Here is a 12151-nt window from a genome sequence, read left to right on the forward strand (position 1 = left end):
AGCGAATTGCATTGTCTCGAAGCAGTGTGACTGTTCAGTTTATATCCAGCTGCTTGATTGGTAACACGAAAATTCAACAGAAGAGTGATAAGTGAATAGTAAGTTCAGCTAAATAAATAAGTGACCTGAAGTTTATGTTAGCACATTTTATCAATTAGAGAAACAAATCACACAATTGCGTTATTTATAAGTATCGGAGTGAAAAAGACACGTTACAATTATCGATCATCTGTAAACCGTGAGAGTTTAAAGTGTGTGTTGTCATTACATTATTTCTTAAATCGTCCTACGAAGGTCGATCTCTGCTTGGTTCCAAAAAAAGATTTCAAACACATGAAGTGAAACGGTTATCATGTTCACGGTCATGAATTTTTGAACGCGTTTCAACTGGAAGTGAATAGCATCTTGAGTCTTAATTTCGTTCGCCACAGTCTCATGCGAGATGCAACTTGTTTCGACCAACCAATTATTTTTGGCTATCATATAACCGATGTGTTATTATGCCATAGTGTGCATAAAATATATCCCAACAATCGTGTGAGCTAAACTGTGAAATGCAAAGAATTGTGAGTTTTGTGATTGATCAAATGCAGGATTCCAGTCTGTTAAACCGACAGCATGTGAGGTGTGATTTTTCGATTTATCGCACATCATTTCATTGATGCTAATTAACCCCTCAAAGGCATTTGAATATTGTGTGTAGTGGATTTCTGCTCCAGTGGCTGAGCGATAACCGTCAACTTATAGAAGATTTAGGTAGAATTTTGTCTGGATGAGGATGTTTTCCGTTAACAATCTACACTGATACACGCGTTCTCATTTCAATAGTCTTCCATGAGCATATCCCATAATTGAAAAAAGTGGAGCAAAACCCAACGAAAATTGGTAAAATACAATTTTGAATACGAGGTTCGGTAAAAAAATATGTACGTTTTATTTTCTATTAAAGGGTGTGTCACATCAAATTGCATCACGGAAAAAACGCTGTAGAAATTCGCCCAGTAGACCGATCCTTTTGAAAATTTTAGACAGTAAAATAAAAACTATTAAACAACTTTTGACATTTTCTATTTATTCATACTTCGAGCCCAAGCCCGTATGCTCGCACCTTCCTCTTTACCCCGTCTATAAGGTTCTGTACAACGTCAGGTTGTAGTTTTATTTGAACAGAAATTCATTTTCTCTTGAAGTCCGCCTCCGATTTGACAACTTTTGGGTTCTTCCGGAGGGCCTGCTTCATAATCGCCCAATATTTCTCTATTGGGCGAAGCTCCGGCGCGTTGGGCGGGTTCATTTCCTTTGGCACGAAGGTGACCCCGTTGGCTTCGTACCACTCCAACACGTCCTTTGAATAGTGGCACGAAGCGAGATCCGGCCAGAAGATGGTCGGGCCCTCGTGCTGCTTCAATAGTGGTAGTAAGCGCTTCTGTAGGCATTCCTTAAGGTAAACCTGCCCGTTTACCGTGCCGGTCATCACGAAGGGGGCGCTCCGCTTTCCGCAAGAGCAGATCGCTTGCCACACCATGTACTTTTTGGCAAACTTGGATAGTTTCTGCTTGCGAATCTCCTCCGGAACGCTGGATTTGTCCTCTGCGGAGAAGAAAAACAGGCCCGGCAGCTGACGAAAGTCCGCTTTGACGTAGGTTTCATCGTCCATTACCAAGCAATGCGGCTTCGTCAGCATTTCGGTGTACAGCTTCCGGGCTCGCGTCTTCCCCACCATGTTTTGCCTTTCGTCGCGGTTAGGAGCCTTCTGAACCTTGTATGTACGCAGGCCCTCCCGTTGCTTGGTCTGCTGGACGAATGAACTTGACAAATTCAGCTTATTGGCGACATCCAGGACCGAACTTCTCGGATCACGTCTAAACTGCTTAACTACGCGCTTGTGATCTTTTTCACTGACGGAGCATCTATTTTTGCCGTTCTTCACCTTCCGGTCGATGGTTAGGTTCTCGAAGTATCGTTTTAGTACTCTGCTGACCGTGGATTGGACGATTCCCAGCATCTTACCGATGTCCCGATATGACAACTCCGGATTCTCGAAATGAGTGCGCAGGATTAATTCACGACGCTCTTTTTCGTTCGACGACATTTTTCCAAATTTACGAAAAATTGACAGTGAAGCATGGCCAACGTGATCTATACACTCTTATCTGATTATAAGCGAAAGCTGAAGATATAATTCCTAAAAATTAAATTTCTACAGCGTTTTTTCCGTGATGCAATTTGATGCGACACACCCTTTATTCTACGTAATCGCCGTAACGTTCGAGGCATCTTTCATAGCGTGGCACGAGTTTTTCTATTCCGAGCGCGAAGTGCGTAGCGTCCAACTTTTTGAAGTACGATTTTACTGCGTCACGAATTTGTTCAGTATTATCGGATCGTTCACCACCGAACCGTACTATTGTGAAGGTTTGGGCCAATTAAGAACAAAAGGCCAGGTTTATTGACGAAAGGAGTGTTCCTCATCCACGATAATGCGCGGCCCCATTCTGCTAGCATAAATCAAGAGCAATTGGAAAAATTCAAGTTAAGAAGTGCTTTGGATTACACGTTGACACACGATTGACGTTGGTAGCATAGCTTAGATAAAACTGCTTTTCCGTGAAGACATTTTGTACAGATCTGATTTTTGAAGTATACGCGTATGCTGATTATACATGCAATTTCGAGAAAGCCTCGTACTGAAAATTCTTCCCTCTGGCGCTTATGTCAAAATGTGAGACTAAAGTAGCATATATGCAGTTACGAGGGTCGTTAAAAAAAAATTTTCAGTGTTTCAGAAATCGCGTAAAAATAAAGGTAGGAAAATAAACAAGGTGATTTTCGTAATATACGTTTTATTTGCTATTTTTCTACATAATCGCCGTAACGTTCGAGACATTTTTCATAGCGTGGCACGAGTTTTTCTATTCCGAGCGCGAAGTGCGTAGCGTCCAACTTTTTTAAGTACAATGTAGTGCATTTATTAACATAACAAGAAGCAGGATGCTACTAATGGAAATTCACATGGGTAATACAACTGCCCATCATTGGAAAAACGCAATTTTCTGGCTGAGCACTTCAAAAGTGTTTTTGATGATTCTTCCACCTCGTCGACTCAAATTTGTGCAACGCAATTCGTTCCTTTTCCACAAGATGGCTGAAGGTGCTATAAATAGTCGACGGCGACAGTTGATTTTTACTGAATCGTGAAGGGTCGTCATCTGTTGACCAAATATTGTTTCTAAGTCCTTGAATTTTGCAAAACAAGTTCTGTTTTCACTGCGTTGAAAATGTCGACAATCGCTGCAAATAAGCACTATTAGTGGAAAGTTTTGATTTTCTGTTTCCGTTGGAAGAAAAGAACAGCTGAAGCGCATTTAATGCTTGTGGAAGTTTACGGTGACTCTGCACCATCGGATAGTTTTTAGAGAGAATTGTTTGGACGGTTCAAAAGTTGCGATTTTTGTGTTAAAGACAAAAAGCGTCTGGGTCAACCGGAAAAGTTTGAGGGCGAAGAATTAGAGACATTACTTGATCAAGTTTCGTGTCAGACGCAAACAGAGCTTGCCTAATCATTGGGAGTAGCTCGATAAGCTACACTGGATTCTTTTTTTATGTTATGTTGCTGTTCGAGTCAAAAACTATTTTGAAAAAAAAAGCGGATGGGAAATGCTGGTTCATCCGCTTTACAGAACGGACCTTGTTCCTTCTGACTACCATACTGGTTTTGATCGATGCAAAAAATTGTTGACAAAACGAAGGAGAAAACTCATTTGCATGTTTTGGAATGGAACTGAAATCATATAAATTAATCATTAATGTTCAACAGTCCGAAACAGCAAAAAGTCAGGTGTTGTCACTTCACAAAAGTATTTGACTGACAACAAGCCAACTTAACTATAAAGTATTCTCCAACTAACGATTCCTGTAGAAAATTTTCTCAATTTTACTAAAACATCGTTTCATTTGTGTGATTTATACATGAAAACGTGAAAATAAGTGTTTGTAGTGAGACAACTTCTTGAGACATTGGATATTCCTCTATTTGTGGACCGATCTTAACCAAATTTTGTGGGTTGTTGACCCACTATGACTCATTGTTTGCTCAGAGTAACCCAAGTATAAACATGTTTGAGTTTATTTATTTTTAGTTTATTTTAGTTTATCAGATGAACCTAAGCATCTGATAAACTAAAAAAATGCTCTATTTTTGTGACGTGATATCGCTTCAAAATACCTGTTTTTCAAATGCTCGTTTCTCATAAATTACAAAATGAAACCTAGGTCTACACACGGCAAGTATTTAATCATCCATTCAATGGTATATAGAAATTGAAGTTTGATTAAGCAAGTGGAGAGATATCTCAAGAATCATAAAAATAGTGAAAACCTAAAATATTTTGATTTTAATTATGTAGTTTTTTAGACTCGCCCCACTCAAAAAAATTATGATATAACCAGTGCTTATTCAAAGGGGCTGTCCACATACCACGTGGACAGAAAAAGCATGATTTTAGACACCCCCTCCCCATGTTGTCCACGTGGACATTCCTCCGGTTTTGAGGAAAAAATCAAGAAATTCTATTTTGTTCGCTTAAATTCCATTTCAAGTTTGTTTCTATTTTCTATTCCATTTTTTTATTGATAAAAATTATAGCCTTACCAATGGTAACGGTTTGTCTTGAAATCTTCGATTTGTCTTCGATTGTCCGGGAGGTCATTATTTTCTTCCGAATTCCACTTACATTATCTTCATATTCATTTTAAAATATCGATTGTGAACTTATACTCAAGTATTTTTATTAAAGCTGGCTGGCTTATTGAGTTTTCAAAAAATCAGACAATGAAATCAAGCTTTTTCCTTGTTTTGTTTTTACTAGGTTCATTAGAGCCATCAGGCACCACCGAACCTGTAAAAGCGAAAGTCATTGATATTTAGACGAGAAAATTCTGTTTTCAAACAAAGTTTTTCGTTTCTCATGAAACTACAGATTCGTCTAAACATCAATGACTTTCGCTTTTACAGGTTCGGTGGTGCCTGATGGCTCTAATGAACTTAGTAAAAACAAAACAAGGAAAAAACCAAAAGCATATTTTTGTAGACATACATCTTTTCGATCATAGATACACCGTTTTTTTCCTGAATATTTCAGCATCTTCATGCAACTTGAGAATTCCATCCTCTCAGAACTTATGCTATGCAGTAAGTTGAAGTTCTTACAAGAATCTTAACAGTTAATAATCTGAAGATGCAATATCTGGTAAGTAAGGCGAGTGGTGTTTTAGAAGTGCCCTAGAAACGTTCTGGATCGTTGATTTTAATACGTTCAGCTGCTAGCAGTACTTGTTGGAATTCATCGAAACTACAGATTTTCTTCCAGTCCTACCAGACCCAGCCATAACTTTCTTCAAGCGAAAACCTGCTTCGGGGTTCCATTCACTTGGTAAGATTTTTTTTAACTCAACATTCTTGTGAATGATGTGCCCTTTACAATTCGCTACAAATATGTATTTTCGTCGCGTTTAAGAAACGAATCACAGTATGATATAAGTCCTTTCAAGTGTTTTTCGGTAAAATAAACCCTTATTCCGGAATCTGGTCGGATTTGAAATTAGCACAATGTTGCGTTCTTTAAGAGGGAATTCTAGTCTAGAAATTTGAAAAAAAAATTTTTTTTTCTTCATATTTCTCTAATTTAGACATTTAAGAATATACCATAGAAGAGACTTTTCGAAAATCTCATTATTTACCAAGGTATAGCCATTTTAGTGATGCGATATCTCATCTAGTACGGCCATAACAATTAACTTCAAACGCGTTTTTCTTGAAACATGTTTTTTCAAACTGGCTCACACAATATCTTAAGTACTACTTATCTGATCTATGTTTATATGAATACAATCTGTATGCATCTCTCTATCGCATGAACCTATAAAAAATCATAATTTCGTAACTTTAATTTTTTTTTAAATAAGAAACTTGAAAAAAATGTTTTAAATAGCATTTTTTCCTTCAAATTTCCGCCATTTTGTCAAAAAACACGTTTTTGACTTGTCCGAGGTTCATACGATAGTGGCAACTTTACTGATTCAGAATCTGTTCGATTTGTTTGTTTCAGATAACCAGAAGGGCTGGAATCGTGTACGCCATGGCTTTTTTTGAACCCCCTCACTTGATCAGCTTCTAATTATGAATATATTTATTTCCGTTCAATTTTTGTTTTATTGTTGAAAGATAGATAAACAAATAGTGATATAATGGATCGTAAAAATATTCTTTGTTTTACTTTTTCGGAGCTCGAAGAAACGTCCGAAATTCGTGTCTCTATCCCCCTTAATCTGGTCGAGTCAAATCCTATCAAATTGTGCAAATGTTGCAACCTTGAAATGCAGAATGAATTAATATGTAGTCCATGCATTGTTGCATGTTTGCATGTTACATGCATGTTTTTCGTGATGTTTCGTTTTCATGAACGGTGATTTTCGACATCTGTAGCGAATCTACTAATTCATGTGCATCAAAGATTAATCTTTTCTTTTAATAATCAGCAGTACCAGCATGAACTTTCAACAACTCAAAAGAAGCGTATTACAAAAATTACCAGACATCAATGAAAAACAACATCATTGCAAGAAATAGATCTCCAGAGATACGGCCCGTACACTCATGGCAGAATTTGTTGTTCGTTTCAATGTTCAGAGATCCTTGAGAATTCTCGAAAAAAACCCAAACAGTTTTGTCATCAAGAGCAAAAGCTGAATTCAACCCGCACTTAGGTCGTGATTTTTAATACTACAAAAAATTCAACATTCTTTGTGTTATTGGGTGTCTTTATCCTGACGGATTAAATGGCCCTCTATTACCGATTGGAATAAATTGATGGATCCTAGTTCATGTGCGTTACCTTCAGAATATACATTTCAGGAAAGAGGTTCAGTTATATGAAAAAATAAGAATGTTTGACCGAGCAGCACTCTCGGGCAGTTCAGTCTTTTTATTGATGAATACTGAGTACTATGGGCGGGCGTGAAGTTCAAAAAATCGTGTAAATACAAAACAGATCTCATTCAAATTTGAATATTAACTTGAATGTTTTACTTTAGAAAATACTTAACGTGTCCACGTGGACATTATCAAAACCCCCTCTCCCCTCACCGTGGACAAGCGTGGACATTTTCGTAACCCCTACCCCCCTAAAGTTGTCCACGTGGTAAGTGGACAGCCAAATAACGTTTTCAATTTTCTCCTAAAACTATATTTTAAATTTGGTTCTCTGGTGCATAACCTCATGGAATGAGTCTTATATCTCATCTTGTTTGGAGTTCGAGATGTTGGCATGAAAATCATGGCTGCCTGCCGGGGAGGTTTGACTCATTGTTTGGGAGGTTTTGATTGTCGATCGTTCTACGCGGATGATGTTGATACAGCAGAACTCCGATTATCCGCGAGCGGATGATCCGCATGCTGAAATATCTTTTTCTTTCTTTGAACTTCATTTTTAGTCCTCTATTGCGATATCCGCGATTCCCGTTATTCGCGTTGACCTTTCCAGACTATTCAGCGGATAATTGGAGTTCTACTGTATTTATAACACAGTTCGAAACATCACTGATTACTTGAACATAATATATACTTTTGAAGAGTGAAATTTTCTCACACTAAGTGTTCTAAAATTTAACATTGAGATTTTAATATTATTTGAAAGAAAATCAATGATTTTGACGCCCTTATAAAATCAGTCGTAATTTAAATTGGTCATATGATAATGAAAATTATGATTTTGTGTATTGTAACGAACTTGGCAAGCTGCCGGTACTCAAATTCCACCAAAGAGTGGAATAGCGAAAATCGCGCTCAGTGGTTCGCATGGAAATGAATCCGGCCAAAAGTTCAGAGCACTGATTAATTGTGAAGCACATACTGAAGAAAATGAGAGGAACTTTAATTGAACTGGAGAATTTTAGGCGGAAATGTAATTTGGCAGACAAACAAGAGGATACAGGGCTTGTGCAAAAGATGGTGGTCCGTATAGGATTAAAAGTTGGTAAGAAAGAAGATCGAAGCAATAGTCCCACAATAGCCCCTGTCACATTGGACTATGGGAAATAAAAGGCATTTTTTAACTCCAACAAGATTTTTGTGTTCGGATTGTTACAATAAGTAACAATTAAGCTGAAGATTACTGAGTAATTCTCATTTGATTATGTGAAAGTGAAGCATTTCATTTCATTTCATGCCCCAACAAACAATAATTAGCTGTCATAAAACTAGTCAGTTAAATAAAGGTCGAACAATAGCTCTGAGGTCTTAATAAGACAATATGCTGAACTATACGCTGTATAAAAGAATATTGAGACCAAATTGAAGCTATTACTCAACCATTGATATTTACCTGTATAATATGTCAGAGACACGTTTCGAAAACGTTTCTTCAACTGCAAAGCAGCTTTTGCACAACACATGACGAGCCGAAATGAATATTTGCTGTGAGCGTCTTTTAAGCTCATGTTCGACTGCTTGCCATACCATTTATGAGCGGTTTAACGGAGCAAATGGTTCGATGGAGGATCATCGATGCAAAGGTCGTGAGTTTGAATCTCAACTGAATGAGCTTTTAGTTCATCAGAAGCAATCAATTTTATCTAGCAGCTATAAAAGACTTATACAAGCGTCTGTCGAAGTGCTAAAAGCGAATTCTATTTATGAATATTTTGTAAAAGAAAATAATGCAGTCAGACAAGGACCACCTTCTTCGACAGCGCTGTCTAAGTAGAGCTAAACAAATCAAACTATGATCGAATAAACGTTTCCACTACAACTTTCAACTGGATAAACGTTTTAAACTGCATTTAACGAACAATATTGACGATAGTTTAAAAATATCTCCTAATCTGGGTGAGCCAGGGTTGAATAGAGGATTTAATTAAAAATAGTTCAGACACTATGAGGCACAGAGCTGAATAAAACTATCATAAAAACGTCAACCTCATACTTAGCGGGGATGTTTAGCGGATAACGGAGGTTATGAATAATTGGGATGAAGTTAATCACGGAACAAAAAGAGGCGAATGAACTGCAAAGTTTAAAGCCTCTCTAAAATAAAGAACGGAACACGGAACAAACCGATAATTGTATGGTCTCCTTGTTGGGTGGACACTTTAGAACAACTAGATGAATGGTAAAACGTATCGGAAAAGGTATATTTTTTTAAGAGAGTGTAAAACACGTTACTGGTACACAGTGATTAAAAATGTAGACAAAGATTAAGCCAAATAAGTCATTTTTTGGGTCTGACAGCAAGCATGGTGGTTTATCGATCTGTAATTTAAATAGTCATATTCAGTTTTTTAGCTAGTCGCATCCGTTTGGATGTACATATGTGTGTATCTAAGTACAACTATTCTATTTTAAATTCATTTTAATTCTCCATCTCCCAAAATTTTTCTTCGAGGCAGAATTGTTGCAACTAAGGGACACCTTTCCTAGAAGCTTCAACATAATGGATTCGGCCACTGTAAGTATAAAAAACGATACTATCGTTAATGATAGATTACGTATTAGTTCCAATTCAGGTAGTGCAGCAACTACGAAGTGCTTACCACAGCGGAAAAACAAGAAGTGTAGAATACAGGTACGAATTCATTGTGTATAATAAATTTAGTTCCTAGAATTTATTCGTAAACTGCAGAGAAAAACAACTCCGGAATCTGCTGCAATTGTATGAAGAAAATCATGAGGAAATGGCTAGGGTTTTAGAAATTGATCTAAGAAAACACAAACAAGAAGCATACATTCTAGAAATCGATTTTCTCATTAATGATCTTCGGAATATAATTTTCAACTTCCGCGAATGGGTCAAGCCAGAGCAACCGGGAAAGGCTATGTTGAACATGATGGATAAAGTTTTCATATATAAAGATCCCTACGGTGTAATATTGGTAATAGGTGCATGGAACTACCCGCTACAGGTCACTTTGGCACCCGTGGCTGCGGCAATTGCTGCGGGAAATTGTGTCCTAATCAAACCAAGTGAGGTGGCGCCAGCGACTTCTAGGTTTATCGCAGAAACAATTCCAAAATATTTGGATCAGGTATTGTGTTTGGTAAAAGTTCAATTTTGCATAAAATAATTACTAAATTTTCTCCAGGACTGTTATCGCGTTGTTGAAGGGGGCGTAAAAGAAACTTCCGAGCTGTTGCAACAAAAATTCGATTATATTTTCTTCACGGGATCTGGAAAGGTGGGACGTATTGTGCATCAAGCATGTAATACAAATCTAACACCTTGTACCCTTGAACTGGGCGGGAAAAGTCCATGCTTCATCGACAGCACAACGGACATATCTATCGCTACGAAACGAATACTTTGGGGAAAATTCATCAACGCTGGCCAAACATGCATCGCTCCAGATTATATACTTTGTTCTAAGGCAGTACAGGAACAGATTCTGGAGGAAGCAAGGTCTATCTTAATAGAGTGGTATGGTGAAGATCCGAAAAATAGCCCAGATCTATGTCGTATTATCAATCAAGGACACTTCGAGTAGGATTCATAAGTTCAAAATATGTAATTTGTTTTGTTATCCATTCACATTCTAGACGTCTGAGACGAATGATTGAAGGAGCAAATGTTGCGATAGGAGGTGATATAGATTCCGAAGAAAAGTATATTTCCCCAACAATACTTATCGATGTGGAACCCGAAGACGCCATAATGCAAGACGAAATTTTTGGCCCAATTCTACCAATCGTGAACGTTGAAGAATCACACGATGCAATTGAATTTATCAATTCGAGGTATAACTGAAAATAAATTTCTATTACAACTAGTGAATTCTTACAATGATCTATTTTAACATATAAAACAGAGCTCCAGCATTGGTGTTGTATATTTTTACACAAGATAAAGATTTACAAGAGGTCTTCATTCATACAACTACATCTGGTGGCATATGCCTCAATGACACAATCCTGCAATTCAATGGTAAGAATAACTCATGTTTGAATGGTATTGTTGTATGGTATATAGTCTTTGTTGCTGCCGGTTTTGACTAGAAGTTCTAAACTCTTTGGATGATTTGGCTTACATAGGAGAATAGAAATTTCAATAGAATACAATATTGAGTCTATTGCCTCGAAAAAAATAACGCATTTTTATGCTTTGCATCGGAATATTTTGTTCAGAATCGATATATTATTTGTTCTAATGTTTATCTATCAACAGTTGAATCATTGCCATTTGGAGGAGTCGGTCCCAGTGGAATGGGAGCATATCACGGCAAGTATGGGTTCGATTCATTCACACACAAAAAGTCTTGTCTTATGAAGGACTTCAACGCACTTGGAGAAAAGTTGGCTTCGTATGTATTGATGATTTCCCTAATTATATAGTATGTAGCATGTAACTACACTAGAACCAAAAAATTGTCATCCAATTTCAGCTCGAGGTATCCACCATATTCAGATAGTAAAATATCGTTTTTGGCAACTATGATGAAGAAACGCCAAGGATTCTCGGTAAAATTTTTACCGTACTTGTTCATGTTTGTGATCGGTGTAGGATTTGCATTGATTGGGAAAAATATTATGGATGCATACTACTAATTAATGTAAATAAACATTACTCAATTAAATTCAAAGAAAATAATGCAGTCAGACAAGGACCATCTTCCAAGACAAGACAAGGACCATTCTTCGATAGCGCATATCGCAATTAAATTCAAAAAAAAATAATCCAGTGAGAATTTTATTCCGTATAATATCCGAACATTTCAGTAATTGTGTGAAGAAGATCAAACTCACCAATGTAATACAGTAGAATCCCGATTATCAGCGAGCGGATGATCCGCGGTGATGATGAAACATGCTGAAATATCTTTTTTTCACGTTGCCACTTTATTTTTAGCCCTCTATTGCGTTATTCGCGATTTTAGTTATCCGAGGTGATGTTGCCAAACTACTCCGTGGATAATCGAGGTTCTACTGTATAAGATAATTATCACTATCGAACACATTTATCATTTTTTCTCACCACCTCAAACATGTTACTTTGTTATATAGAAGACATATTTGAAATAAACAGCTTAAATCGAACGATCCGTTCACGCGGGAACACACATTGTTGTTGATTAATGAAAATTGAAATAAATCATTTAATATTTG

General features: G+C 37.1%; 1 protein-coding gene across 9 annotated transcripts; it reads left to right on the forward strand.

Moving 5' to 3' along the window:
* Positions 1–11687, forward strand: LOC129767464 (aldehyde dehydrogenase family 3 member A2-like). 9 transcript variants are annotated; one of them, XM_055768394.1, is made up of 11 exons: positions 1–98; positions 5142–5249; positions 5320–5432; positions 9445–9503; positions 9562–9620; positions 9678–10080; positions 10138–10532; positions 10589–10786; positions 10858–10973; positions 11214–11349; positions 11431–11687. In XM_055768394.1, exons 4-11 carry the CDS (start codon positions 9489–9491, stop codon positions 11591–11593), a joined length of 1485 nt encoding a protein of 494 aa, XP_055624369.1. In that variant the 5' UTR covers positions 1–98; positions 5142–5249; positions 5320–5432; positions 9445–9488; the 3' UTR covers positions 11594–11687. The 9 variants fall into 9 exon arrangements, with proteins under 9 accessions (XP_055624369.1, XP_055624371.1, XP_055624368.1 ...); XM_055768396.1 differs by having other exon boundaries at positions 5370–5432; XM_055768395.1 differs by having other exon boundaries at positions 6–98; positions 5142–5191; positions 5255–5432.
* Positions 11688–12151: the final 464 nt, after the last annotated feature.

This window comes from Toxorhynchites rutilus, chromosome 2 (assembly GCF_029784135.1).
Source record: "Toxorhynchites rutilus septentrionalis strain SRP chromosome 2, ASM2978413v1, whole genome shotgun sequence".
In the NCBI taxonomy this organism is placed as follows: Eukaryota; Metazoa; Arthropoda; class Insecta; order Diptera; family Culicidae; genus Toxorhynchites; species Toxorhynchites rutilus.

Coding starts and splice junctions, on each gene's coding strand:
- LOC129767464 (XM_055768393.1), top strand. Junction 9,621..9,677: donor ACAAGAAGTGTAGAATACAG/GTACGAATTCAT, acceptor CGTAAACTGCAG/AGAAAAACAACTCCGGAATC. Junction 10,533..10,588: donor ATCAATCAAGGACACTTCGA/GTAGGATTCATA, acceptor TTCACATTCTAG/ACGTCTGAGACGAATGATTG.